The sequence below is a fragment of the Rhinatrema bivittatum genome, chromosome 2, assembly GCF_901001135.1.
Source record: "Rhinatrema bivittatum chromosome 2, aRhiBiv1.1, whole genome shotgun sequence".
In the NCBI taxonomy this organism is placed as follows: domain Eukaryota; kingdom Metazoa; phylum Chordata; class Amphibia; order Gymnophiona; family Rhinatrematidae; genus Rhinatrema; species Rhinatrema bivittatum.
Window position 1 is genome coordinate 590,105,606 of NC_042616.1, and position 26,128 is coordinate 590,131,733.

At 47.0% G+C, this 26,128-nt stretch overlaps 1 protein-coding gene across 4 annotated transcripts in view; it reads left to right on the plus strand.

The window, feature by feature from the left end:
• Nucleotides 1-26,128, plus strand: part of METTL4 (methyltransferase like 4) — an 86,092-nt gene that overhangs the window by 20,292 nt on the left and 39,672 nt on the right. For 3 of the 4 annotated variants that reach the window (XM_029591087.1, XM_029591085.1, XM_029591084.1), the window contains exons 3-5: nt 5,030-5,408; nt 19,919-19,988; nt 21,452-21,565. In XM_029591087.1, the coding sequence (XP_029446947.1) occupies nt 5,030-5,408; nt 19,919-19,988; nt 21,452-21,565 (563 nt within the window). The remainder of the gene's footprint in view (nt 1-5,029; nt 5,409-19,918; nt 19,989-21,451; nt 21,566-26,128) is intronic. The other variant, XM_029591086.1, reaches the window with a different exon arrangement.

The following is a 26,128-nucleotide window of genomic DNA, read 5'->3' on the forward strand; positions in this document are numbered from 1 at the left end:
AGGATCCTTGGACTAGAGAGCAGTTAATGATGTTTGTCAATGATGTGGCTATTGTGTCTGGAATAGATAGAAGTAGTTTGGTAGGGATGTGGTCTGCGGGGTGAGACGAAGGTTTCATTCTTCTCAAGATGGCATGTATCTCAGTGGAAGAGACGGGCTCAAAAGTGTTTAGGCTGGAGTTTTTGAAGGTTGGGTGTTGATATAATGGAAAGGTGTCAGCGGTATTGGAAGGCAGTTGAGTTAAAAGATTGTTGATTTTATTTTGGATTAATATCTTTTGGATTAATATCATGATATGGAACTCCAGGAGGGATGATTCAGATCCAATATTAGGAAATATGTCCTCATGGAGAGGGTGGTTGATGCCTGGAATGCTCTTCCGGAAGAGGTGATGAGGACGAAAACAATAAACAAATTCAAAAGGGCATGGGACAAACACTAGACCCCTAAGACTAGAGGTTGAAAATGAAGGAAAGGGTGTGGGTAAACCTCACGATGCGGCAGTTACTACCTTTAACAGAAGGCATGGGGATTACTACCCTTAACCAATTAGTCTTGATACTTGTGATGCAACTGCAGCATCGCTTTCTGCTTTGAAAAAGGGGAATTGTATTTAGAAGACACCAAACACTGAGCCCTGACTTTTATGGTCCGAGGTGCAGATATGCAGACATTAGGGATAAAGTACAGAAATGTTTCTATGGCCAAGTCCAAAAGCAAAGCATGTTCAAGCAGCATTGTCTGAATTATCAAGAAGGCTGCTCACCCCTTAAAAATGTTGTTAGCAGTAATTTTGTTATGAGATTGATAGTTTCCTGTTTCTGTTTGTAAATATTACTACCCTTAACATAAGGCATGGGGATAACCTGCACGGAGAGGAAGTTACTTTCAGGTCATTCTCAAGTTTTGCCTAAAAATCCACCTTTCCTAGCATCTAGACAAATGGATTCAGGACCAATGGGTTACAGCAGATGGAGACGAAGCAAATTGATGTCACAGTGTATATACTTCTGCAGTGACAGCCTGCCAGTATTCTCCGTCTCCAGCAGATGGTGGACATGCCTTTCCCTACCGGGGATTGCTTCAGAATTTAGAGGAGAATTAATTGGAGATTTGAGTTGCCCCTTGTTGTAATACCAAATGGGCCCTCCCCCAGTTGAGAATTCCTGAGGTGAATCCATGGTCCCTCAGATAAGTGCCTTGGTCTGGTAGCTGGTTCTTCAGCTGGCGTGGACTTAGCTGAATGAATCAGACGAAAGGTAGCGGGTGCAGGAAGCCGAGTGCAGAGGTGATGGTATATGCTCTCTGCTCTCTGCAGCCGGAGACCATCTTTGTACTCGGCCAGGAAGGCTGAGCTCAGGTAAGTCAGAGACAGAATAGAGGGGTTGTTGTAGGACTTCCTCCAGTCTCCATGTTTGGTGCGCCGTTCCAACATTTGTTCCCGCTTCCATGGGGGTTAAGCGAACTGGGCAGCCTGGCCGGTTGAGCAGCTTCGGTGAACTAGGCCCTGCTGTTAGGCTTCTTTCTGTGCATCGCGTGGTAGGCCGTGGCAGCGTTTTCGTGTGCTTTTTTCTGTGCATTCGGCTGTCCTCTAAAGGACCGTCAGTGCATGCAGGTGTACCGGCTGTGCATCCGAATTGTGTGCCCAGTTTCTTTTGGGCACACTGCATGTGCTCACATTCTGGCACATATCAGTTGTGCGCCCAGGTTTGGCGCGGTGAGAGGGCATTTAGTTTTGTGGCGCATAAGTCTTGGGACTCCTAACTTTTGTTAGCATAAATTTTTTAAGCCTCGGCTGGACGTACATCTTCAGTCACCTGTTAAGTGTACTGACGTAATGGCGCTGGTGGCTAAGAAATCTAAGCACCTTTCCCTCTGTGTTGCCTGTCATATTCGGGCATCTCAGCCTGGAGTGCCCTCTAACTTGTGTCAATGCTGCTTAGAAGCTCAGGGAGAATTATCTTCCTCTGATTTTACTAAGCCTGGCTCTTCTCAGCTTGATGATGGCCTGGTTAAGGACATGTCAGGAGGGATGCCTGACCTTGGAACTCCCTTGGCTGATTCCTCAGCAGGGGAAGGCAGCTCAGTGGGCGCTGCACAAGTACCTTCAGGTTTTGGCTTGGATCCTTCTGCCTTTTCTTGGGTAGACGTTTTTCAAGGATTGCAATCCTTTCTTCAGGCTCAGTCTTCAGCCCCGTCCAATCCTGTCAGGTCAGATCCTCAGGCGGTGGCCTCTCCCTCCTTCTCCCCTACTACGTTTAAGTGCCAAAGTACATCTCAATTAGCTGCAGGTATTCCTGACAGGAATCTGGATGGCACTGATGATGAGGCAGATCCTGATTCTCTGAAGGATGAGGAAATTCCTCCTGGAATGGAACCGTATAGGACTATTTTGCGGTTCTTTCATAAAGATGAACTGTCGGCCCTGATTTCCCAGACGTTGAAGATGTTGAGAGTACCTGAGGCAGATTCCATGTCTGAGCCAAAGAAAAATCCCATTATGGTTTTTTTGTGTAAAGCATCTTGTTTTTTTTCCCTGTTATGGAGGTCATTCAAGAATTGATTGATCTTGAGTTGGATTCCCTGGAGACAAATTTCAAAGGGGGTCGGACCTTGGAAGCCCTGTACCCTATGGAACCAGTGGTGAGATAGTGTTTGTGTTATCCGAAAGTGGATGCGCTTGTCTGTGCTATCTCTAAATGGACGACTATCCCCGTGGAGGGAGGAACAGCTTTGAAGGCCATGCATGATAGGAGGATTGAGGCCGTCCTTAAGCAAGCATTTGAAGCAGTGGCAATTACATTGCAGATAGCTTCCTGTTGTTCCCTGGTGGCTTGCACTTCTTTGATTCTCTCCCAGGAGGTTGATGACTCTGGAGTGAATCCCAAGGCAGTTATGGAACCTTCCACTGCCTTTTTAGTAGATGGGGGATGCAATTTGGTCTGTACCTTGGCCAGAGGAGTGACTTTAGTAATAGTGGCCAGGCATCAGTTATGGCTGCAAAATTGGTCAGCCGATGCGACCTCCAAAGCTAATTTTATGAAATTACCTTTTAAAGGTTCGCTCTTGTTTGGGAGCGAGTTGGAGAAACTGGCAAATCCCCAGTTCCTAGGTTGCCAGAGGATAAGATGCAATTGCTGCACCCCTTTGGTATGACGGGTCGTCTCAGGGGTTCCAAGTGGTTTCATGCATACACAGGGATGTCCTTTCAGAGGACTCGGCCTTTCATCCCAGACATCCTGAGGGAGGCATGGGCTTGGGTAGTGTCTGGAAGAGAGCTTTCTGATGACCTGCAAGGTGATCTTCCTGTTGCAGGAGCTAGGTTGGGTGGTGAACCTAGCCAAGAGCAGTCTTCAGTCATCTCAGTCTCCCTGCCACTCCCCGCAGAAAAAGCAGGCAGTGGAGTGAACAGTGTCAAGGCTCCTCAGTCAGAGGGATATTCCATTTATTTCCTTGTGCCCATGAAAGAGGGCTCTTTTCATCCCATCCCGGATCTCAAAGGAGTCAATTTTCATTTGCGGGTGACTCATTTTCACATGTAGACATTGCGCTCAATGATAATACCTGTGCAGTTGGGGGAATTTCTGACCTCCTTGGATCTGTCTGAGGCATACCTCCATATTACCATCCGATTGGAGCACTATCTTTTTCTGCATTTCGCAGTGTTGGGGTGCCATTTTCAGTTTTGGGTGATGCCTTTTGGTCTGGCCACCGCTCTCAGAATTTTTTCCAAGGTTGGTGGCGGCAGAATTGAGAAAGGATGAGTACACCTGTATTTGGACAACTGAATGATTTGGGTCAAGTGTCTGGAAGAGAGCTGCCTGATGACTTGCAAGGTGATCTTCCTGTTGCAGAAGCTAGATTGGGTGGTGAACCTAGCCAAGAGCAGTCTTCAGCCATCTCAGTCGTTGGAGTATGTTGGTGTTCATTTCGACACTAGGAAGGCAAAGTTTTCCTGCCAGAAGCTCGTATTTAGACATTTGCGGAGCTGTTGACGTGGTCCTCCTTACACACCTTTTCCAGGTATTATCACCTGGATGTGCAGGTTCGGGAGGACACATCCTTTGCATGTGCGGTTTTGACTGGGTTGCGGGCAGCCTCCCACTCTATTCTGGAGTAGCTTGGGTACATCCTACTGGTCATCTGTCTAGATGCTATGAAATGAGAAATTACGTCTTACCTGATAATTTCCTTTTCCTTAATATAGACAGATGGATTCAGCTTCCTGCCCTTGGTTGCTGAATGATTGTGTTATGGTCCTCCTGTGTGGCCATGTGTTCCAGGGGATTACTGGTAAGTGTTTATCTAGTCCTTAGATTAGTGTTCATACATTCTTTGCCTGAGTTCAGTGTTTCCTGTGGGTTGAGTACTGTAATGGTTATCTGTTATTAATCAAGTTTTTGCTAGTCTGTCCACAGTTGGCTTTTGAAGAGAATACTGGCAGGCTGATGTCACTGCAGGAGTATATAAACTGTGACTTCAGTTTGCTCTGTTTCCAACTGCTGGTAGAGGTGCATAACTCACTGGTCCTGAATCCATCTGTCTATATTAAGGAAAAAGAAATTATCAGGTAAGTAGTAATTTCTCATTTTTTAGATGCTTTTCAGTCTTTAACTCTTGCTCTCTTTAGTCACAGCTTTACTGATTTTAACCATGCTTATGCTAATTACATTTCCTGAAGCCTCTTATTTGTCTTGTCTATGTGTCTTCATTAGATTATAAGTTCGACAGAACAAGTACTGTCTCTTTTGTGTCTGGGGAGTGCTGTATTTCTTCAAGGTTCAGTTCACATGCTTGTTCTGTGTGGGGAATATTTTCATCCTCCTCTAAACTCAGTTTGTATGCATATTAGCATACTTGCATAGTTTGCTGCAAGTATATCCCATGATCTTAAAATTTGACAGGACTCTTGATCTCAGTCTGGCACAGGATAAATTAAAGAAGACAAAAATGTTAATTCAGTCTCTGTGTACAGATACATATTTACAGAGTTCTTCCTTTTCCCATTTTGTCTTTTATTACTTTCTAGATCAGTGGGCTGATAATGGATGGATCCAAGTCTTTGATCCAAGAAGGACTTAAAAGGGGTTTTCTTCATCCAAATTCAGGGAAATGGGAAAATTGCAGCAGAAACATTTCAGCAGAGTTTGGTTATTGCTGCAGGTTGGCCGAGCTGTGTGAAATGGCAAAGCAGTTGAATTCTCTGGACGGACATGAACCAGCAGCTCACCAAGCGATGGATGAAATAAAAATGCTGTCCAACCCAGAACTGGAGCTACTATCACGTATCACAGAAAACAACACAGACAGAACAAAGCTAATAACTCTGTTGGGACAAAAGTATTTGCTGCCACCAAAAAGCAACTTCCTTTTATCAGATATTTCATGCATGCAGCCTCTTTTGCAGAGTAAGTATTGTTAAGCCCTGGACCACAGCATATCACTGAGACAGGTTATGAACAGCCTTCTGGATGTTTAGTTGGGAAGGAGGTCCAAATATTTGTGTCAGTGTTTTTCTTTACTTTTGGTTCATGTTTGCCCTGTTCAGTTTGGTTGTTCCTAATCATTTAGTTAAACAATCGTTCTTTCAGTTCTGCTGCTTAAGCAAATGTAAATGTTTCCTTTTTCTGTCCTGCAAATATATAATTATTTCATTCGATTTTTAGCCTGCTAGATTGAAACATATGCTCCCAGTAGTTAACAACAGTAAAAATTACACCACAACCGGTGTATATTAAAAATTCATGAAATTCAAAAAATAAACCTAACTAAACACATTTTAGCCTCACTTTTTTATAATTCAAAAAGGATACTAAATAAAACGTAGATAGATAGTCCCTAATAGACTGTAACAAATACAAATACAACACTGCAGCTAAATACTGCTGAGCTGATAAAAAAAAACCCAACACATTTTACTACTCTAGAAAGCAACATGTAAAATTAAATTCCCCTAAAAAGTGACTGACCAGATTTCAGCTTATTTATTTATTATTTATTTTTAATTTGTATATACCGATGTTCTTGTATGAAATACAAATCACTCCGGTTTACATAAAACAGTGAACTGCCCAAAAAAAAAGGGGGGGGGGCTTTACATAGAACAATAGAACAAGGTACAAATTGAACATAGTATAGTATAATTGCAAGAAACATTTGAACTCAGAATCATAGTACAGTTAAAAAAAAGTCATAATAGGATAACTCAATGAGGTAGCCCATGATTGAGTTTATCATAGCATCTAGGCAGCATTAAGTGTCTGGGAAGGCTTGGCGGAAGAGCCAGGTTTTTAGCTTTTTTTTGAACTCCTGATGACTTGGTTCAAGTCTTAGATCTGGGGGGAGCGCGTTCCATTGGTGGGGGCCTGCTGAAGATAGTGCTTGTTTGCTCAATGATGTTTTTGCCGGCGGGGCATACAGTGTGCCTTTGTATGCACTTCTGATGGGTCTGGAAGATGTATGAGGTTGAAGTTGTGTGCTTAACATGATGGGAGCGAGTTTGTGTGTCGCTTTGTGAACGATTGTGAGAACTTTAAAGAGGATCCTGTGTTTAATAGGAAGCCAGTGAAGGTTACGGAGGATTGGAGTGATATGTTCTCTTTTGTTAGAGTTTGTGAGGATTCTGGCGGCGGCGTTCTGTACCATCTGTAAGGGTTTGATAGTATTTGTGGGGAGTCCGAGTAGAAGGGAGTTGCAATAATCGAGCTTAGATAGTATGATGGATTGGAGTACTAGCCGGAAGTCATTGAAGTGAAGGAGGGGTTTTAGCTTTCTGAGCACTTGCAGTTTGTAAAAGCAGTCCTTTGTGGTAGTATTTATAAACTTTTTTAGGTTTAGATTGTTGTCTAGCCAGGCTCCTAGATCCCTGACGTCAGGAGAGAACATGCTATTTGAGTTTCTTGATTGAGAGGTGCTTGATGAGATGGGGGGGGGGTGTCATGGGAGATAATGAGCATTTCCGTTTTATTGGCATTCAATACTAAGTTGAGGCTAGAGAGTAGGTCTTTAATTGGCTGAAGGCAGTCATTCCAACAGGTGATAGTTTTTTGAAGGGATTCTGTGATCGGGATAAGGATTTGTATGTCATCCGCATAGAGGTAACGGGTAAGCTTAAGGTTTGTGAGTAGGTGGCAGAGAGGGAGGAGGTAGATATTGAAGAGGGTGGGTGAAAATGAAGATCCTTGAGGGACTCCTTGGTCTGTAAGGACGGGATGAGATTCCTTGTTGTTTATCCTGACTTTATAGAACCTGTTGCTCAGGAAGGACTGAAACCAACTGAGAGCTGAGCCTTTGATGCCTATGTTGGCTAGTTGGTCTATACGTATGGTGTGTTTTACCGTGTCAAAAGCTGCAGACAAATCTAAAAGAACAAGCAGGTAGGATTGTTTTTTCTCCAGGTTTACGAGGATGGTGTCCGTGAGTGATAGTAGGAGAGATTCGGTGTTTAGGGATTTGCGAAAACCGTACTGAGCCGGAGACAGAATGTTATGATCTTCCAGATATTCTGACAGTTGCTTGTTGACAATTTTTTCCATCAATTTGGCAATGAGAGGTAAGTTTGCGATTGGTCGGAAGTTAGCTGGGTCCGATGGAGTGGCGTTTGGTTTTTTTAGCAGAGGTTTGAGGATTGCCAATTTTAACTGGTTAGGTACTAAGCCTTGAAATAGAGATGTGTTAATAATTTCAGAAATTGGTTTTGAGATGGTGTTCGGGATGGCGATGAGCAGGTTTGTTGGTAATGGGTCTGATGGGTGGGAAGATGGTTTGAGTTTCTTGAGGGTATTTTCTATCTCAAGAGAAGAGGTGGGCTCAAATGACTCGAGACTAGCGTTTTGTTGAGGCAGGGTTATGAGATGGTGTATTGGGGGGAGGCTGTTGGTTGTGAGAGAATAGGTAAGGTTGGAGATTTTTGTCTTGAAATAATTGGCGAGTTCGTTGGCTTTGTTGAGTGCTTGGTGGTCTGGAATGGAGGGAGGAGATGGTTTGGTAAGTGAAGAGACGTAGGAGAAAAGTGCCTTTGAGTCAAAAATGAAGTTGTGGATTTTTTGGTTCTAAGGATGGCGTTCCTGTATGTGTTGAGAAGGGATTTGTAGATAGTATGTGACGAAGTGGTCAAGTTTTTTCTCCAGCTTTGTTCTTTATTTCTTAGTGTTTGCTTGAGGGATTTAAGTTCAGGGGTAAACCAAGGTTTTCTGTTGTCCAATGCAGGTTATATGGTTTTGGTTGAAGTTGGGCAGATTTTATCTGCAATTTTATTGTTGAGATTGATCCATGAGGTGGTTGCTGTGGTTGCGTCTGTGAGGTCTAGTTGGTTTAGTGCTTGGGATCTTTTCGCTGAGTAGGTCTAGTGAACATGGTTTGCTGAAATGGATGGTGGATTTGGTGAAGACATGAGGTGGTGGATTTTTTATCTTAAGGGTCGTGTAGATGACCCGGTGGTTTGACCAGGGAACTGGAGAGCAGGTGGGATTGGAGTAGATGGTAAAGCTATCGTTAATGAAGATGAGGTCCAATGTATGGCCTGCCTTGTGGGTGGGGCTGTTGACAATTTGAGTGAAACCCGAGTGACTGAGTGAGGAGAGAACTGTTACGCAGTTGATGGATTGTGGAGAAGCATCCACATGCAGGTTAAAGTCTCCTAGGATTATTGCGGGTTTGTCGGCGTTAATGTGTTTGGCTATAAGCTCAATCAAAGGAGAGGGGTCTGATTCTAAGGTTCCTGATGGGGCGTAGATGAGGGCTAATTGGAGTTGTTCAGATTTAAAGAGAGAGAATTCTAGTTTGGTGGAGGTGTTTGTATGTTGTAAAGTTATGCCTAGTCCTTTTTTTGCTGCCAGGAGGAGCCCTCCACCTCTTTTTTTGGGTCTGGGGACTGAGAAGAGGTCATAAGATTGCGTGGGAAGCTGGTTTGTTAGTACAGTATCTGTATGTTTTAACCATGTTTCTGTGATTGCACAGATGTCAGGGTTGACTTCTATAAGATAATCATTGAGGATGTGTGTTTTTTTGGAGAGCGACTGAGCATTGAATAGAGTTAGAGTAAACAGAGAGAGACCTAGGATTTGTGTAATTGGCGATATCATTATTGGGATTAGCCTTTGTTGTTGTGCAACGTGATGATATGCAGGTTTTGTGTGCATTCTGAGTTTGTTCCAGATTGTGGGTATGGTGCAAAGGTGCATCTTTGTGGTGCAGTTGATGGGAAATATGTTACGAGGGAGTAGAGATACTGCTGTAAATGCTGGAGAGGCTGGGCGAATGCTGGGGTGGCTGGACGAATGCTGGATGCTGGAGTGGCTGGATGAATGCTGGAGTGGCTGGATGAATGCTGGATGCTGGAGTGGCAGGATGAATACTGGAGTGGCAGGATGAATACTGGAGTGGCAGGATGAATGCTGGAGTGGTTGGACGAATGCTGGAGTGGCTGGATGAATGCTGGATGCTGGAGTTGCTGGACGAATGCTGGGGTGGCTGGATGAATGCTGGAGTGGCTAGATGACTGCTGGAGTGGCTAGATGACTGCTGGAGTGGCTGGATGACTGCTGGAGTGGCTGGATGAATGCTGGAGTGGCTGGATGAATGCTGGAGTGGCTGGACGAATGCTGGAGTGGTTGGACGAATGCTGGAGTGGCTGGATGAATGCTGGATGCTGGAGTGGCTGGACGAATGCTGGAGTTGCTGGATGAATGCTGGGGTGGCTGGATGAATGCTGGAGTGGCTGGATGACTGCTGGATGCTGGGGTGTCTGGATGATTGCTGGAGTGGCTGGACGAATGCTGGATGATGGAGTGACTGGATGACTGCTGGAGTGGCTGGACGAATGCTGGAGTGGCTGGATGAATGCTGGATGCTGGAGTTGCTGGACGAATGCTGGGGTGGCTGGATGGATGCTGGATGCTGGAGTGGCTGGATGAATGCTGGAGTGGCTGGATGAATGTTTGAGGAGAGCTGTTGTAGGAGCGCTTAGGTTAGGAGAGGGTGGAATACCAGAAGGAGTTAGCGTGGGTGGCTTCTATTTCTATGATCTGGTGCGCACGAAGGGGCGCACAAAGGGGCAGGCCCCTTTGTCGCGCGACGCCTGGAGCCGTCTCAGCCCTTTAAAGGGCTCTGGGAAGCCGAGGAAGACGTTGGGGCTTCCGGGGCGGGCTTACCGGTTCCCTTCCTTTTTTGTTTTCGTTTCAAGCTTGTTTTGTTTCCGTCTGCTGTCCGAATTTAAAACGCAGCTTTTTTTTTTTATGAGATCGCCTCGGTGGCCTCACGGGAGACTTGTCACGGGTCCACCTCCCCTGGCCCCGATGGGCTGACGCCGACCGCGCGGGGAGGGCCGACCCGAGCCGAGGGAGGAGCGCAGGACGGCGGCGCAGGAGGAAAAGGGTGAGCCTGGAGCCGTCTCAGCCCTTTAAAGGGCTCTGGGGAGCCGAGGGAGATGTCGGGGCTTGCGGGGCGGGCTTACCGGTTCCCTTCCTTTTTTGTTTTCGTTTCAAGCTTGTTTTGTTTCCGTCTGCCGTCTGAATTTAAAACGCAGCTTGCTTTTTTTTTTTTATGAGATCGCCTCGGTGGCCTCGTGGGAGGCTTGTCACGGGTCCACCTCCCCTGGCCCCGATGGGCCGACGTTGACCGCGCGGGGAGTGCTGACCCGAGCCGAGGGAGGAGCCCAGGACGGTGGCGCAGGAGGAAAAGCTTAGCAAGAATCCACCTCAGAAATCAAGTATAGGCCTTCTCAGTGCTTTTTCTAGAAAGAAAGGTGGTACTCATATGCAGGGCTGTCGTTAGGGGGGAGGTAATTGAAGCAATTGCCCAGTGCCCACCGTAGCTCTGCCTCCCCATAGAAGCCCTGCCTCCTACAATTGGCTGCAGGGTTCAGTCACAGCATGATCCTCCTCCCTTTCAGAGAACCTGACCTTTTGGTAGGTCTTAGTCGTTTCGTCCCCGACAGTCCAAGAGAGGAGCAGGCTCGGGTGGTGGCCTGTCCTGAGCTTCCCAATGAAAGATTGAGACCCACCTTCTGGAGGAGAAGATAGGTGGACACCTATCTTTCTTTTATCAGAGGTGGATCAAGATCACATTGGATCAAGGGGTCCTGGAAGTGATATGGGAAGGATATGCGCTGGAGTTTCTCAGTATTCCTCGGGATGTGTTCATGGTGTCTCCTTGCCATTTCCCGCAGAAGAAGCAGGCAGCAAAGTCTACGCTTCTGAGGCTCCTCCAGCTGAGGGCTGTGGTTCTGTCTTAAAGTTTGGCCCTTGAGAGGGCTTGCCTGTTGAAGCGTGGATATTCTTCTGCAGTGATTGCTACCTTACTCCGCGCTTGGAAGTTCTCCACTTCTCTAGCATATGTAAGGGTTTGGAGAGTGTTTGAGGTCTGGTGCAAGGAGCACGGTGTTCTTCCCCGTTCGGTTAAAATCCCACTTATACTGGATTTTTAGCAGGATGGGCTGAATAATTCCTTAATTTCTTGAAGGTTCAGGTTGCGGCTCTTACATATTTCAGAGGCATGGTAAGTGGTGTCTCCCTATCGTCCCATCCTGATGTGGCCTGTTTCTTGAAGGGAGTGAAGCACCTTCAGCCTCCCTTGCGGTTTTCAGTTCCTTTGTGGAGTCTTAACTTGGTACTGGATTTTTTGGCGGGCACTACATTTTGACCGCTGCATAGCCTTTCCTTGCGATTATTGACCCTGAAGACAGTGTTCCTAGTGACTATATGTCCTGCGCGTCACATTTCCAAGTTGCAGGTCTTGTCTTGCTGGGAGTTTTCCTTCGGGTGCCTCCAAGGAAGTTGCAGTTGTGTACTGTTCCATCCTTCTTATCTAAGGTGATTTCTGAGTTTCCATTAAATCAGTCCATTTCTTTGCGATCCCTGGATAAGGTCAGGAACGTGGAGGATTATCACCTCCTGTGTTCCTTGGATATCAAGAGACATGTCGTGCAGTATCTAGAGGTTTTTGAACCTTTTTCGAAAGTCGGATCGTCTGTTTGTCCTTCATGGTGGAAGGAAGCTGGCGAACCAGCTTCGCTGGCTACGATAGCTCACTGGATTAAGGAGGTAGTCACGGCCGCGTATGTGGATGCTGAACAGCCATTGCCTACTCAGGTTAGGGCTTATTCCACTAGAGCTCAAGCATTGTGATAGGTGGAGGTTACGTTGTTGTCTCCTGTTGACATTTGCCGAGCTATGACTTGGTCCTCCTTACACACCATTTCCAGGTTTTATCGTCTGGATGTGCAGGCCCAGGAGGACGCAGCTTTTGCATGTGCATTGTTGACTGGACTGTGGGTAGCCTCCTGCCCTGTTCAGGAGTAGATTTTATACATCCCACTGGGCCTGAGTCCATCTGTCTACACTAAGAAAAACAAAATTATCAGATAAGTAATTTCTCCATTTTTGATATGGTTTGGTTATTTGTAGCTTTGCCCCCACTTTTTGTCAAAATTGAGATGCAACTCCTATACTGAATGCATGCATCTGATTAAAAAAAAACCTGATCTTATATCGCAAGAATGTATTCAGTATTTAACGTAGTAATTACATGATCTACCTTTTACGTGTCCCGGCCATGCAAGACCCATGCCCGGGCCTACTCACCCTGGGAGCTCAGCTGCCAGCTTCGGTTCACCTTCGCTCACGGTGGTGGGCAGCCGCCTCTGTCCCCGAGCGCATGCAGCCACCTCTCTCGCTTCTGACTCCCGCACGGTTCCTCCTGTTGCCCGACGGGCCTCCCCGCGCGAGCTGTGGAGTGTCGTCACCGCCCTCCTTCCTCCGGGTTCCGGCTTAGGCGCGCACGCTTGCAACTTGCGCTCTTTTAAAGGGGCCATGGTGGGAAAGTAGCCCGCGGCCCCGGATGATGACATCACTGGGCCTCTGTATAAAAGGCAGGGCCCAGCCACTTGTTCCCTGCCTTGGCAACGGGTCTCCACGATTGCTCACATACTAGTTACTCTTTCCTGGTTCCTGTTCCTGTCTTCAGTTCCTGTCATCGTTCCTGGTTCCTGTCCCTGCGTGTTCCCTTGTCTGCTCCTCGTTCCTCGGACTGATTCTCTGGTATTGACCCCTGCATCGCCTGGACTACGCTTGGACTGATTCTCTGGTATTGACTACTGCATCGCCTGGACTACGCTTGGACTGATTCTCTGGTATTGACCTCCGTCTCGTCTGGACCACGTCTGATCTATCTCCTGGCTCTGACTTCTGCATTGCTCCTGGTACTGGGTCTTCCAGCCGCCTGCCCTGACTCCAGCTTGCCTTGGACTCTCCTTGTCTCCTATGGACCTGGCCTTCCAGGCTTTGGCCTATCTTTACCTGGACATCCCCTGTTCTCTGTTGTTCCTGTTGGCGTCTGGGTCTTTGGAACCCTGCCTTGTCCGGACCATCCTCGGTCTTCCAATACCTCTGCTGGTTTCTGGTGTACCCTTGTTTACATCTATTGGGAGTCATCTCACGGAGGCCTGCCTAAGTCCAGCCGGCCCCGGCACCCGAGGGCTCAACCTAAGGGGAACGTGGGCTGGCATTGGCGAAGCTCTGGTTGGCCTCCGTCTCCTAGCCAGCTCCGCCAACCGACGATGGGGACCCGAAGGGCTTGCCCTGTGGGTTGCACCAACCCCACCTTGGGCCAAGGGTCCACCATCAGCGCAACACTACCAGAGTCTGTAAAACATGTTCATTAATTTGAACATAACATATTGGTCCGACCAAGGGTCCATCAAGCCTAGCATTCTGTTTCCAACAGTGGTCAATCCACTTTACAAGTATTTGGCAAGGACCCAAACATTAAGCAGATCCCATACTACTAATGCCAGTAATAAGCAGTGGCTATTCCCAAGTCAACTTAATTAATAGTAGTTTATGGGCTTCCTCTCCAAGAACTTGCCCAAACCTTTTAAAGCCAGCTATGCTAACTGCCTTAACCACATCCTCTGGCAATGAATTCCAGAGCTTAATTGTGCATTGAGTGAAAAAGAATTTTCTCCGATTTATTTTAAATGTACTACTTGCTAAGTTCATGGAGTGCCCTCTAGTTCTTTATCTGAAAGAGTAAATAACTGATTCACCATAACCTGTGAGTATGTTTGCACCAGGGACTGGCATGCATTCTACCTAAAGTAAACAAAAACAAAGAGAGAATACATAAATATAATAACATCAAAAGTACAGCAATGAACTAAACAAATACTGAAGCAGTGTTAGAATGTTGTGCAAACGATGTAATCTGCTGCCTTACGCCACGCAGTGGGCCTTAAGCAGTCTTCAGAGACCAGCGTTAACAATTCCTCATCCACCGGTTCAATACTTTACATCAAAAATACCTTTTAATATCTTTCCAAATATCTATATGTGTATATCTCTAACAAAAAATGTTTTTGAGAAAAAGAGCAAACTACTTATCGCACTTATCTTTTTATATTCTTATCAAACCCCCGACATTGGCCAATGTTTCGGTGACCTTCTGTCACCTGTCTCAAGAGTTATGTGATCTAAAACAAAACTAAAGAACTTGATCAACTTACACTATTATGTGAAACTAAAACTAAAAATAAAATACAACATTATTTTACTTAGTTTAACATCAACCCCTACCTCTATCATGTTTACAAATGGCTCTTGAACTGGCATGAACGCTCTAGCGGAATAAAAAACAGCCAAACTTATTGGGTTTAAAACAGTGAACTATCCAAATGACATTGATCAATACAGCTATCAAACAATACATAAATACAGTGTGCGAGACAGGACTAACAAGCACCCCAATCTACTTCCTTGTTTAACCCCCTTCGGGTAAACTGTATTCCACTGGTAAATCCACTGCTGTTCCTTCCCAACTAACAAAGCATTAATATTACCTGTTTAATTCTACCTGCCAGATTTTAATGTTTATGCTTCTACTATTGCAGTCTAGTCCGTGAAGCTCATGTCCTGGTCCCTACCTCAAGGGTTCCTGCCGGCTGGGAACAAAGCAGAGTCAGGATCTGGGCGTCCCCACGGGGGAGACGCCAATGCGGGCCTGCCTCTAGGTGCGTGCGCGCGCGAGCACCCCGCGCTTTTCTAGACAGTTTCCCGTTGGAGGGTGGCTCCGCCCCGAGTCTGACGTCAGACGCCGCGGCCTACTTAAGGCCACCGCAGGCACCCGACCAGTGCCTTGCAACAGGGTTCCTTCGGTCCCCCGTTGCCTTGAGCTCCAGAGTCAGCCAGCGGTTTGACTACTCCGTTCCTGCCTGCCTGCCTGCCGGTTCCTGTCTGCCGGCCTGTCTTCAGCCCAAGCCGGGTTCCTGCCAACCAGCCCAAGCCAGGTTCCAGCCTGTCTTCAGCCCAAGCCGGGTTCCAGCCTGTCTACAGCCCAAGCCGGGTTCCTGCCTGCCACAGCCCAAGCCGGGTTCCTGCCTACCTACAGCCTAAGTCGGATTCCTGTCCGTTTCCTCGCCATCAACCGCCTCACCTAAGTCCCAGCGGTCGGGCCCCTACGGGCTCTTCCCGGGGGGGCTCCGACTTCCAGGGTGAATCTCCTAAGTCCCAGCGGCTGGACTCCCAAGGGCTTCTCCCGGGGGAGTACCAGCTTCCAGGGTGAAACCGCTTCTACCCGCCTGCCTGAAGTCTGCCTCCCGGCCTGTTCAGTCGAGACCAGTGAAGTTCTTCCCAAGTCTCCTGCAGGTCGGCCCAAGGGTCCACTAGCCCCGTGTCCACAACAGATTGCAAGGCCATGGACTCGGCAGATGCCCCACAGTCCCAGGATCGTCCGGGGTTATGTCAACAATTGCAGCAACAACAGCAGTACCTGGACGCCCTTGCTGGTTCTCTGGGGCAATTAGCCGCCAGAATGGATGCGTTGGATGTCCCTCCCTGGCCTGTGGCGGATGCAGATTCTGCCTTAACTGCCGCCTCGGCGACTCAACTACCAGCACCTTCACGCTATGCCGTAGATACCAGGACTTGTCGAGGATTTTTAAACCAATGTTTCATCCGCTTCTCGCTACTGCCCCGACAGTTCCCTGCCGATTCCGTCAAGGTCGCGTACATTCTGTCTCTACTAGATGGGAGGGCCCTGGTTTGGGCCTCTCCCTTGTGGGAGAATAATGATCCTGCACTAAATGACCTACAGTGGTTTATCCTCATCTTTAAGCAGGCATTTGACGAACCAGCCCACCGGGCCACTGCCACCTCTGACCTTCTGCAGCTGCGTCAAGGGACTCGCCCCTTGGCCGAGTATGCCATGGAATTTAGAACCCTCGCCCAAGAGGTGGAGTGGCAGGATGGGAGTCTCCGGGCAATCTTCCTGGAAGGCCTTTCTGGACGAATCAAGGATGAGATCGCAGCCCGGGAGATCCCCGAAGACCTCAATGCTCTGATAGAGATGGCTGCCCGGGTCGACCGACGCTTGCAGCAAAAGGCACAGGAATCCCGCCAGAGGAGATCTAGCCCGTCCCGCGCTTCATCTCGGATACCTCCGCCACTAAGAGTTCCTCGCACTGAGGCCCCTGCCTGAGTCTATGCAACTGGGCCGGGCACCGCTCTCCAAGGAGGAGAGATAGCGTCGATGCTCGCTAGGCTTATGACTGTATTGTGGCCAAAAGGGTCACTTTTTGGCACATTGCCAAGAGTGGGTGGGAAACGCCAAGGCCTAGGAGGTTGGGGGGAGCTCCTCCTAGGTTGTACAACTGCTCCCCATGGTACCTTTCCGGTCGTCCTGGAATACCCAAGAGGGACCTTGGAAACTTCAGCCTTCCTGGATTCGGGGGCAGAGGGTAACATAATCCAGGAACAACTAGTTACCCAGCTGGGAATCCCAACCGTGGAACGAGAGGTTCCGTTACAGATCACTTCCATCCAAGGTACTCGTCTCCCGGGATGAGAATCCTGACCTCCACGGTCCTGCTGACGGTCCGCACAGGGGCGATCCATGTGGAGGAGATAGCCTTCTTAGTACTGGAAAAGGCTATCCACCCCCTGGTGTTCGGACTACCCTGGCTTTGACGACACTCACCTACCATCCAGTGGTCTACTATGCAGATCACCGACTGGAGTCCTTTCTGTATTAAACACTGTATGACGCTTCCTAGGCCGCCTGCTCATCGGCCTTCGCATACTGTACCAGGTACGCCCACCATTTGTGAGGAAGTCACAGATGCTCCATTCAAGACCGAAGCAGACAGGTCATCGTACTATCTCCCCAGGGACCTTCGGCCAGGCACTCCCCTCAGCCGGGGAGGTGCGTGCCCCCTGTCTTTACCGGGAAATTGCACTAGGTCAGAGTGCATAGTCGAAAGCCCAGTCCAACACGCTCGAGTTGAGGGCCTGTCTCAACCTTCAGAACCTGACGAATCCTTGGGAGCTTTCCCATCGATCTTGGATCCCCGGAAGGTCAGCTTAGCCTCCACGACGCCGCATCCCGAACCCAAGACTGTGGTTCCTCGGAAGTCCCATCGGGCAGTTTTGTCTTGGGCTCATGAGTCCCTCACGGGAGGACACGCTGGCCGAGCTGCCACCCTGGACCTTGTTACCCGATTTTATTGGTGGCCAGAAGGGATGTGCGCCTTTTTGTTGACTCCTGTCCTGTTTGCGCACTACAGAAGCCACTAGGGGGCAAACCCCGAGGGTTCCTCCAGCCATTGCTCGTCCCGGTGGAGCCGTGGACGCACATCTCCAACGATTTTATCACAGATCTTCCTACGTCTAAGGGAAACTCGGTCGTATGGGTCACCGTCGACCGTTTTTCTAAAATGGCTCATTTCATTCCCCTGCCAGCCCTGCCATCTGCCCCGGAACTTGCCAAGCTCTTTACTCAACACATATTTAGGCTCCATGGCCTCCCCCAAGATATCGGATCGGATCGGGGCCCGCAATTTACCGCCTGCTACTGGAGAGCCTTATGTAAACACTTCCGCATTCAGCTTAGCCAGTCCACCGCATTTCATCCTCAAAACAACGGGCAGACGGAACGCACGAATCGCACGCTTAAGACTTTCCTACGTTCTTTCGTGAACGAGAGACAGGATAACTGGGCTGAGCTGCTCCCATGGGCAGAATTCTCCTATAACAACCACGTCCACTCTGCCACAGGAAGCTCCCCCTTCCTACTAGTTTATGGGAGGCAACTCCGGCCTCCTCTGCCCTCGCCGGATCCTAGCTCTGTGCCTGCCGTACAACTCTCTGCTCGCCAGCTGCGTTCCTTATGGACCTCAATCCAGAAGAATTTGAAGAAAGCCGCCCTTGCTACTCGACGGTGGGTCAATAAACATCGTCAACCAGCTCCTGCCTTTTTACCCGGGGATCGGGTATGGTTGAGCACCAAGAACCTGCAGTTCCAGACCCCATCTCGCAGACTTGCCCCGCGGTTCTGTGGACCCTTCCGTGTGGCCGAGTGCATCGGAGCCGTCTCCTACCTGCTACTCGTGCCCACCTCCATGCGTATCCATAAAGTTTTTCACGTTTCCCTCTTGAAGCCTCTTGTCCTCTCCAGGTACCACTCGAAGGCACCCGACATCAGATCCCTCGGTGCCAGGAGAAATAACTTACCAAGTCCGAGAGATCCTTGATGTCCGCTTTAATCAGCGTCGGTGGGAGTATCTGATCTCCTGGGAGAACTGCGGTCCCGAAGAGAATACCCGGGAGCCTGCCCGCAACATCCTAGATAAGGATCTGCTCAAAACCTTCCATCAGGAACATCCAGGTAAATCTGGACCTGCTAAGAGGGGGCATAAAGGAGAGGGTACTGTTGCGGTCCGGTCCGTGAAGCTCACGTCCCGGTTCTTACCTCAAGGGTTCCTGCCGGCTGGGAACAAAGCAAAGTCAGGATCTGGGCGTCCCTGCGGGGGAGACACCATTGTGGGCCTGCCTCTAGGCACGCGAGCGCCCCGCACTTTTCTAGACAGTTTCCTGCCAGAGGGTGGCTCTGCCCCGAGTCTGACGTCAGACGCCACGGCCTACTTAAGGCCACCGCAGGCACCCGACCAGTGCCTTGCAACAGGGTTCCTTCGGTCCCCCGTTGCCTTGAGCTCCAAAGTCAGCCAGCGGTTTGACTACTCCGTTCCTGCCTGCCTGTCTGCCGGTTCCTGTCTGCCAGACTGTCTTCAGCCCAAGCCGGGTTCTTGCCAGCCAGCCCAAACCGGGTTCCAGCCTGTCTTCAGCCCAAGCCGGGTTCCTGCCAGCCAGCCCAAGCCAGGTTCCAGCCTGTCTTCAGCCCAAGCCGGGTTCTTGCCAGCCAGCCCAAGCCGGGTTCCTGCCAGCCTACAGCCCAAGCCGGATTCCAGCCTGTCTACAGCCCAAGCCGGGTTCCTGCCAGCCTACAGCCCAAGCCGGATTCCAGCCTGTCTACAGCCCAAGCCGGGTTCCTGCCAGCCTACAGCCCAAGCCGGGTTCCAGCCTGTCTACAGCCTAAGCCGGGTTCTTGCCAGCCTACAGCCCAAGCCGGGTTCCAGCCTGTCTACAGCCCAAGCCGGGTTCCATTCTGTCTACAGCCCAAGCCGGGTTCCTGCCAGCCTACAGCCCAAGCCGGGTTCCAGCCTGTCTACAGCCCAAGCCGGGTTCCAGCCTGTCTACAGCCTAAGTCGGATTCCTGGGGGGGCTCCGACTTCCAGGGTGAATCTCCTAAGTCCCAGCGGCTGGACTCCCAAGGGCTTCTCCTGGGGGAGTACCAGCTTCCAGGGTGAAACCGCTTCTACCTGCCTGCCTGAAGTCTGCCTCCCGGCCTGTTCAGTCGAGACCAGTAAAGTTCTTCCCAAGTCTCCTGCAGGTCGGCCCAAGGGTCCACTAGCCCCGTGTCCACAACATCTACTATGTGATAGCTCAAATGCTGAACCCTTATTGTTTTCCTTCCTGCTTTTCTTGTAGCTGACCTCCTATTTGTGGTACATTTCCTAGTTTTAGTATATTTGTTTGCAAGGTTGTGCAGCAGATGCAAAGAGAGCTGTTTCAGAAGTTGTGCTTTCTTCCAGGTAGCAAAAAATATGATGTCATTGTCATTGATCCACCGTGGCAGAACAAATCAGTGAAAAGAAGCAAGAGGTAATGTCCAATATTTATTTTAGAAGCATCATGTGCAGTGATTGAAAAAAAAAAGAGATTTTGTAAATATCATACAGAGGGCAATTTTCAAAGGGATATCTGCAGATAAACGGACAGAAAAAAAACCTTTTAAAATTTACCCCAGGCCTTTTGTGTTGAAAAGAGGAAGGGCCCGAAAAGCAAGCTTGGGGATTTCATTTTAAAATCACAATGCCTGCTTCTCCCACTTTTAACTTGCATAATTTGAACCTGCAAAACATATGGGGTAAATGAAACTCGGCAAAACTACAGCCAGTGGGATTTTCCTTTTGAAAATTAGTTTGCATGTATCTGTGGGCCTGCATGCTGCTGCTGGCCACTAAAAATTTTATTCACAATATCTGTATGTTTCTACCACTTCATCAAAGCAACATGGTATACATAGCTTAGTAGGACTTTCTGAGCCAGTACTGAATCAGGACTCCAGGATGCACTATACTTAAGGACCTTCATTTTAGATTTTTATTTTTTTAATTTTTTCTGGGTATTTATGAGGGTTTATTAAGACAAGAACAAAAACAGGAAAAAATCAGTGGAAAAATGTGACTCATTTTTCTTGGTAAATATCGGAGTTTATTTTGGTGGACAAAAGCCAGGACAATAAAACAATATTAAGCAGATTCTCCCACTCACCCACTCAGCAGTATGCCTATCTCTGCCCCATCCCCTACTTAACATGTGCCTTTCTCTCACACTCCCTCCTCCTCCCCATTTCAACAGCGTTCATCCTTACTAGTGGGTGCTCCACGTTTCTCTTCTCTCCTTTGGCAGTATGCTTACTGAGGCTCCCATGCTCTGCAACGTTGCACTTCTGCTTTTGTGTAGGGCCAGGGATCCTGCTGGGAAGTGCTTCGGGTGGGCATGGCCTGCTTCAAATGCTGCATTGGCAGTACCAAACAGCAGGCACTTTTGTTGCTTGGTGGGAGGAGGAGGTGGGACATGAAACACCACATCAGTAGCACTGAAGGGCGAGCACTTTCATTGATGGGGAGCAGGCCTTGAAAAGCTGTAGTTGCTTTGGCCCACACTGACTTCCAGCAGTTGCTGGAGGCCTTGAGACACTGCAGTCTGCAGCTCTGGTGCTGCTCTCTAATCTTCCTAAAATGAGGATGAAAATTGGTTTAAAGTGATTCAATTTTGGAAAAATCCAGGAATGTATGTGTGAAAATCAGTATAAACTGAAAACAAAAGACCCTAATTATACTGCAGAAAATGTCATCTTTCAGATGAGAAGGTAGGTCGGGGTGTCATGGCAAAATTTAATCATAATTTGTAAGATCTGACTTGCTGCAAATTCCTCCCCGTAGGGAGAACTCAGACTCATGTACTGCATACTGTATATCTTGCATTCCAAAAAAAAAAAAAATAATAAAATAAAATATATATATATATATAGTGATAGATTTTTTTTCCTGGTGGGACAGGGAAGGGAGTCCCAGTCATTGCACAATGGTGACATCTGATGGCCAGACTTACAGCCCTAGGACTCATGATTGTAGGGTTCCAGAAGGAGGACTTCATTGCAGTAACTTGGTTAGGTGAGTTGGGAGGGGATATAAAATAGGGTTAAAATCCTGAGTAGTTACAAGTGAAGCCTGATGGCATTGAATTCTGGTCCAGTTCTGATTGAACTGGAAGCCCAAAAGAACAGGAAGCAGCTGCCAGGCCAACTGCCTCCTTACCCCCTGAATAAAAACCTAAAGGATACAGCACTTCAAATAAGAGTACTATATATTCATTTATATTTTATTTTGTCATATATTGAGTGCTGTAGGAATAATAGGAACCTTCAACACTACAATTTATTAATTATGCAAACTATTGTCGATCAGAATTCATTTTTAGTAAGAACAAGGATACATTAAATGTAATCTAAAGATAAAAATTTTAATGAGGTATTTATCAATTAAAACATAATTAATTTTAACAGTTGCTTTATGATTCAAGAAAATTAGATGCATTTTCAAAGTTTATGAAGTAGCATTGCAGATCACTGACTAAAAATCTACACAGATTTCATTTAGAGAAATTGCAGACTATCTACCCCTAGACAACTAAGAGTAATTAAGACTTTCTTAATAAAAAGTTCAAGTCCATGACTCTCTCACCGTGCATGCAAACAAAGATTCAAGAAGCTGGAAAGTTTCTTTCTGGAAGGCTCATCAACTTGGTGTAGGCATCTCAACTCAGTGTCTGTTTGAACATTGAAGATCAGGAAAGGATGCAAGCAGCATCATTGATACTGGTCAAAAGAACATTTACTGTTGATAGTGGCAGGATCTCTGGCTTCTTTGTTTCACTTACTTTTATAGTAAGTGAACAGGCATAGTCAATGTATATGGATGAAGGCCACACATAGCTTTTGATTAGAAGTTTCTGATTTAAAAAAAAAATGAAAATGAAGAGTTCTGTTAGGATTCCGCCTGCTATGCAACCTCATCCTACTCTGACTATGACGCCTCCCCACCTGCAGAGGCCTCCAATGAGCCCTGCTCATAGCCACTAAAGCCGTCTCCTCACAGATCATCTAAGCTAGCCTGTGGTGCAGACTCCTAGCCACCAAGAGTCCTCGGTGAACATAGTTTCCAGTCTTGCCATGCTCCTCCTCCTTGCTTGCACCACACCCAAGCCCCAGACCTATATAATCCAGCCTTGCCAAACCCTCCTCGCCTTCGCATGGAGTCGCGCTTGGCTCCTTGCCCTAGCCACTGTTGCCTTGTGGTCTACTCCGGCCTATCCTTGCCTTGCCTTGTGGAGGGGATGGGGGATCTTCTTTTAGGCCGGGGGCTATAGTTTTTTTCTGCTCTTGTGGAGGAGAGGGAATTCAGCTGCAGTGGGGATGATGTTCTGGTGGGTGAGATGTACTCTGAGGGAGGTGACTAGGCTCAGGAGTGATGGTTACTTCAGGCCACCAATAGGATACAGCTTCTCACTACTTCTCCTCTCTTAATTCTCCCTATATCCCTGCTTGTGACTTCTTGTGAACTTTGCTTATTGGGCAAGTCACTCTTATCTGTTCCCTTCTCTTCCACTGCCAACTCCCAATCTTGCGCTTTCCATCTAGCTGCACTGTTGGAATAGACTTCCTGGTTTGCTGTGTAATGCTCCCTCTTTGGCCTTATTCAAATTCTAGTCTAAAAGCCAACCTTTTTTGAGACTGCTTTTAAATCTTAACCTTTCTCCCGATCATAGCCTTTTGATTTTAGCCATTTTCTTAATAAATGAATCTGCCAACATCGTTTTTGTCCTGTATATTGTTTTGACTGGATTGTAAGTTCTACAGAGAAGGGACTGACTCTAAAGTGTATTCCTTAGAGGAATGGAAGCTTTGAGATTTGATGGGAGGATCCAGTGGTGTCTTGGGCTTGAAACAGTGAAATGGAAAATTGGGATTCTGTCTATAGGAGAAAGGATTATAAAACAGGAGATTACAGCTGAGCAAAGGGGGGAGGAGGAGAGCCAAGAAAGTTTGTGAGATATTTTTGTACAAAATCTAGCCATAGTGCAACCAGTGAAGTGAACCCCTTGGGCAGAGTGATGCTACTTGTGGGAAGGAGCCCCTCAGGTCTCCGCCATCGGCAGCTGGAGCTGGTTGAAGTGAAGTAAGGACCCGTTAAAACACCTTTTTTGCACTGACCCATGCGGGACCCCAGCATCAATGGGGTCAGTTGCTTGAACTGTTATTTCATCAGATATCAGTGACTCCAATCTCTCTCCACTAGTGCCATAGGACCTCAATGTAGTCCTGGCAACTCATGAAACTATAGTATCCAATAAGCCTCTTCTATATGCCCTTTGTTCCTATAACATAAAAACCAAAACAGGGTGTGTAGACTAATTAACTGCAATGACCGGTATTTCAGGTATAGAAACAAACCAATCTTTAGGTTGTAACTAAATATAGTACTGTTTTAATATTGTGTTCGCAATGATTATTTGTTTTTTTTTTTTTTATTTTTATATGCAACTAAAATTTTGCTCTTAAGCTTTAAGCATTTTTATATAACGAGAAAAATACTCTCTTGGCAGTAGTACTCTCACATCACAGGGGATGATAAAACTTTCCATTTATCTTTTTGGTTGAGACTAATATTTCTCTGTAAACTTCTCGCTCATTATGTCCTCCTGTGGTGGCCTATGCCTGACCCTCACTGCATTTTGACATCATGCACCTGCTTCAGGGGTTGGAGAGAATTAAAAATAAAAACAGTAATCATTACACAATTAACATTCCCAGACTTCAGTTAGACATGCAATCTCTTGAAAACTTACTTATAGTCAGTGTTCTTCATTTATATGGTCGCCATTTTTTGTGTGAATAGGCTGCATCTCTTCTGTTACGTAAATTTTTATACAATATCGGACCAATCACATTCTATCCTCCAACTGACATCACGTGTCTCAATATAGTTCTCCATTATGACCTACTAAGATAAAAACTATACCACTGAATCAGACTTAATGTGCCGTTACGTCAAGATAGTTCTCAATTGCGTCCTACATTCTGCCCTCCAACTAGCGTTGCATGTTTCTCTATAGTTTCCAATTGCATCCAGCTGAGATGAAAAACCACAATTCCAGATCAGGTTAATGTGCCTTTACGTCAAGGTAGTTTTCAATTTCATCCAGCATTCCTTACTTATTTCTTTCCTACAGCCCCTTAGTAGAACAATAACCAATCATTGTCTCTATTTAAACCCCAGGGGATGATAGTGTCCTAGTTATAAACGAATCTCTGTTCCAGTTGGAGCAATTTTGTGTCATGGTCCCCTCTTCTTGGTGAACATTGTGGTTGGACTAATCTCACTTCTTCTATTTTATGTGAAAATGCAATCCAATGTGCCACAGCTGGCACCTCCATCCTTTCACATTGGAATCAGCTGAAATGTTCTTAGACTCGTGTTTTCAGCATCCGATTTGTCTTTCCAATGTACATTAGACCATAAGGGCATCATAACGCATAAATTATTCATTCTGAACTGCAAGACCAATGTTGTCGAAACTTAAATGGTTTTTGTCTGGGCAGCCTTGAAAAAACATCAGTTTCTGAGCCAATGGATCAGTATGTAGTCCAGGTGTCACAAGCTGCCACTCTTTCTCCTGACATATCCTTGGAGGCCGCACAGGATGAGAGTGTGTCAGAATGTCTCTAAGTAGTAGATCTGAGTCTTGGGGATTGCGAGCCACCTAAGAATCCTGAGGCAAGATCTGTTATGGAGACTTTTGCCAACTCAGAAATTATCATCGCTGATTCTGGGTCAGTTATTTATTTATTTATTTATTTATTTAAGGTTTTTATATACCGGCAATCATGAAAACATATCTTGCTGGTTTACATGGAACGGGAGTGCATTAAATACATCAATTCGAACTGTGGTGACCGAAGGAGCAGTTACAAATAACAAGGGTAGCAGAACTTGGAGAAGAAGGAAGAGATAGGAAAGAATAAACGGTTAAACGGTATAAATAAATTAAATGCTATGTACAAAGGCATGATTAGTGGTTGAGAGTTTTGTGGAGTCCTTGGAATGTGTCCTTGACTTGTGTTATTAGATTGTGTCTTGGAAAGCTTGCTTGAATAACCAAGTCTTAAGTCTTTTCCTAAAAGTTAAGAGGCAGGGTTCCAGTCTGAGGTCTGTAGGAATGGAATTCCACAGGGAAGGGCCAGCTGTGGAGGTGGCAAGATCTCTTAAGGTGATGTGTCTGGTCATTTTCGCAGGGGGAACTTTGAGGGCGCCTCTGTGAACATCTCTGGTCGGTCTTGTCGAGTTGTATACTTGGAGGGGGATTTGTAGATCGAGGGAGATGTGCTGATGAATAGTTTTGAAGATGATGCATATGGCTTTGTACATGATACGGAAGTGTACGGGTAGCCAATGTAGCTCTTTCAGAATGGGAGATATGTGGTCTCTCTTTCTTGCGCCTGTTAGTAATCGGGCTGCTGAGTTTTGAACCATCTGTAATGGTTTGGAATAGGATGAGGGCAGACCTAGCAATAGGGAATTGCAATAGTCTATTTTTGAAAAAATGACTGCTTGGATGATTGATCTGAAGTCTTGAGCATGGAAAAGAGGTCTTATCCTCTTCAGAACCTGGAGTTT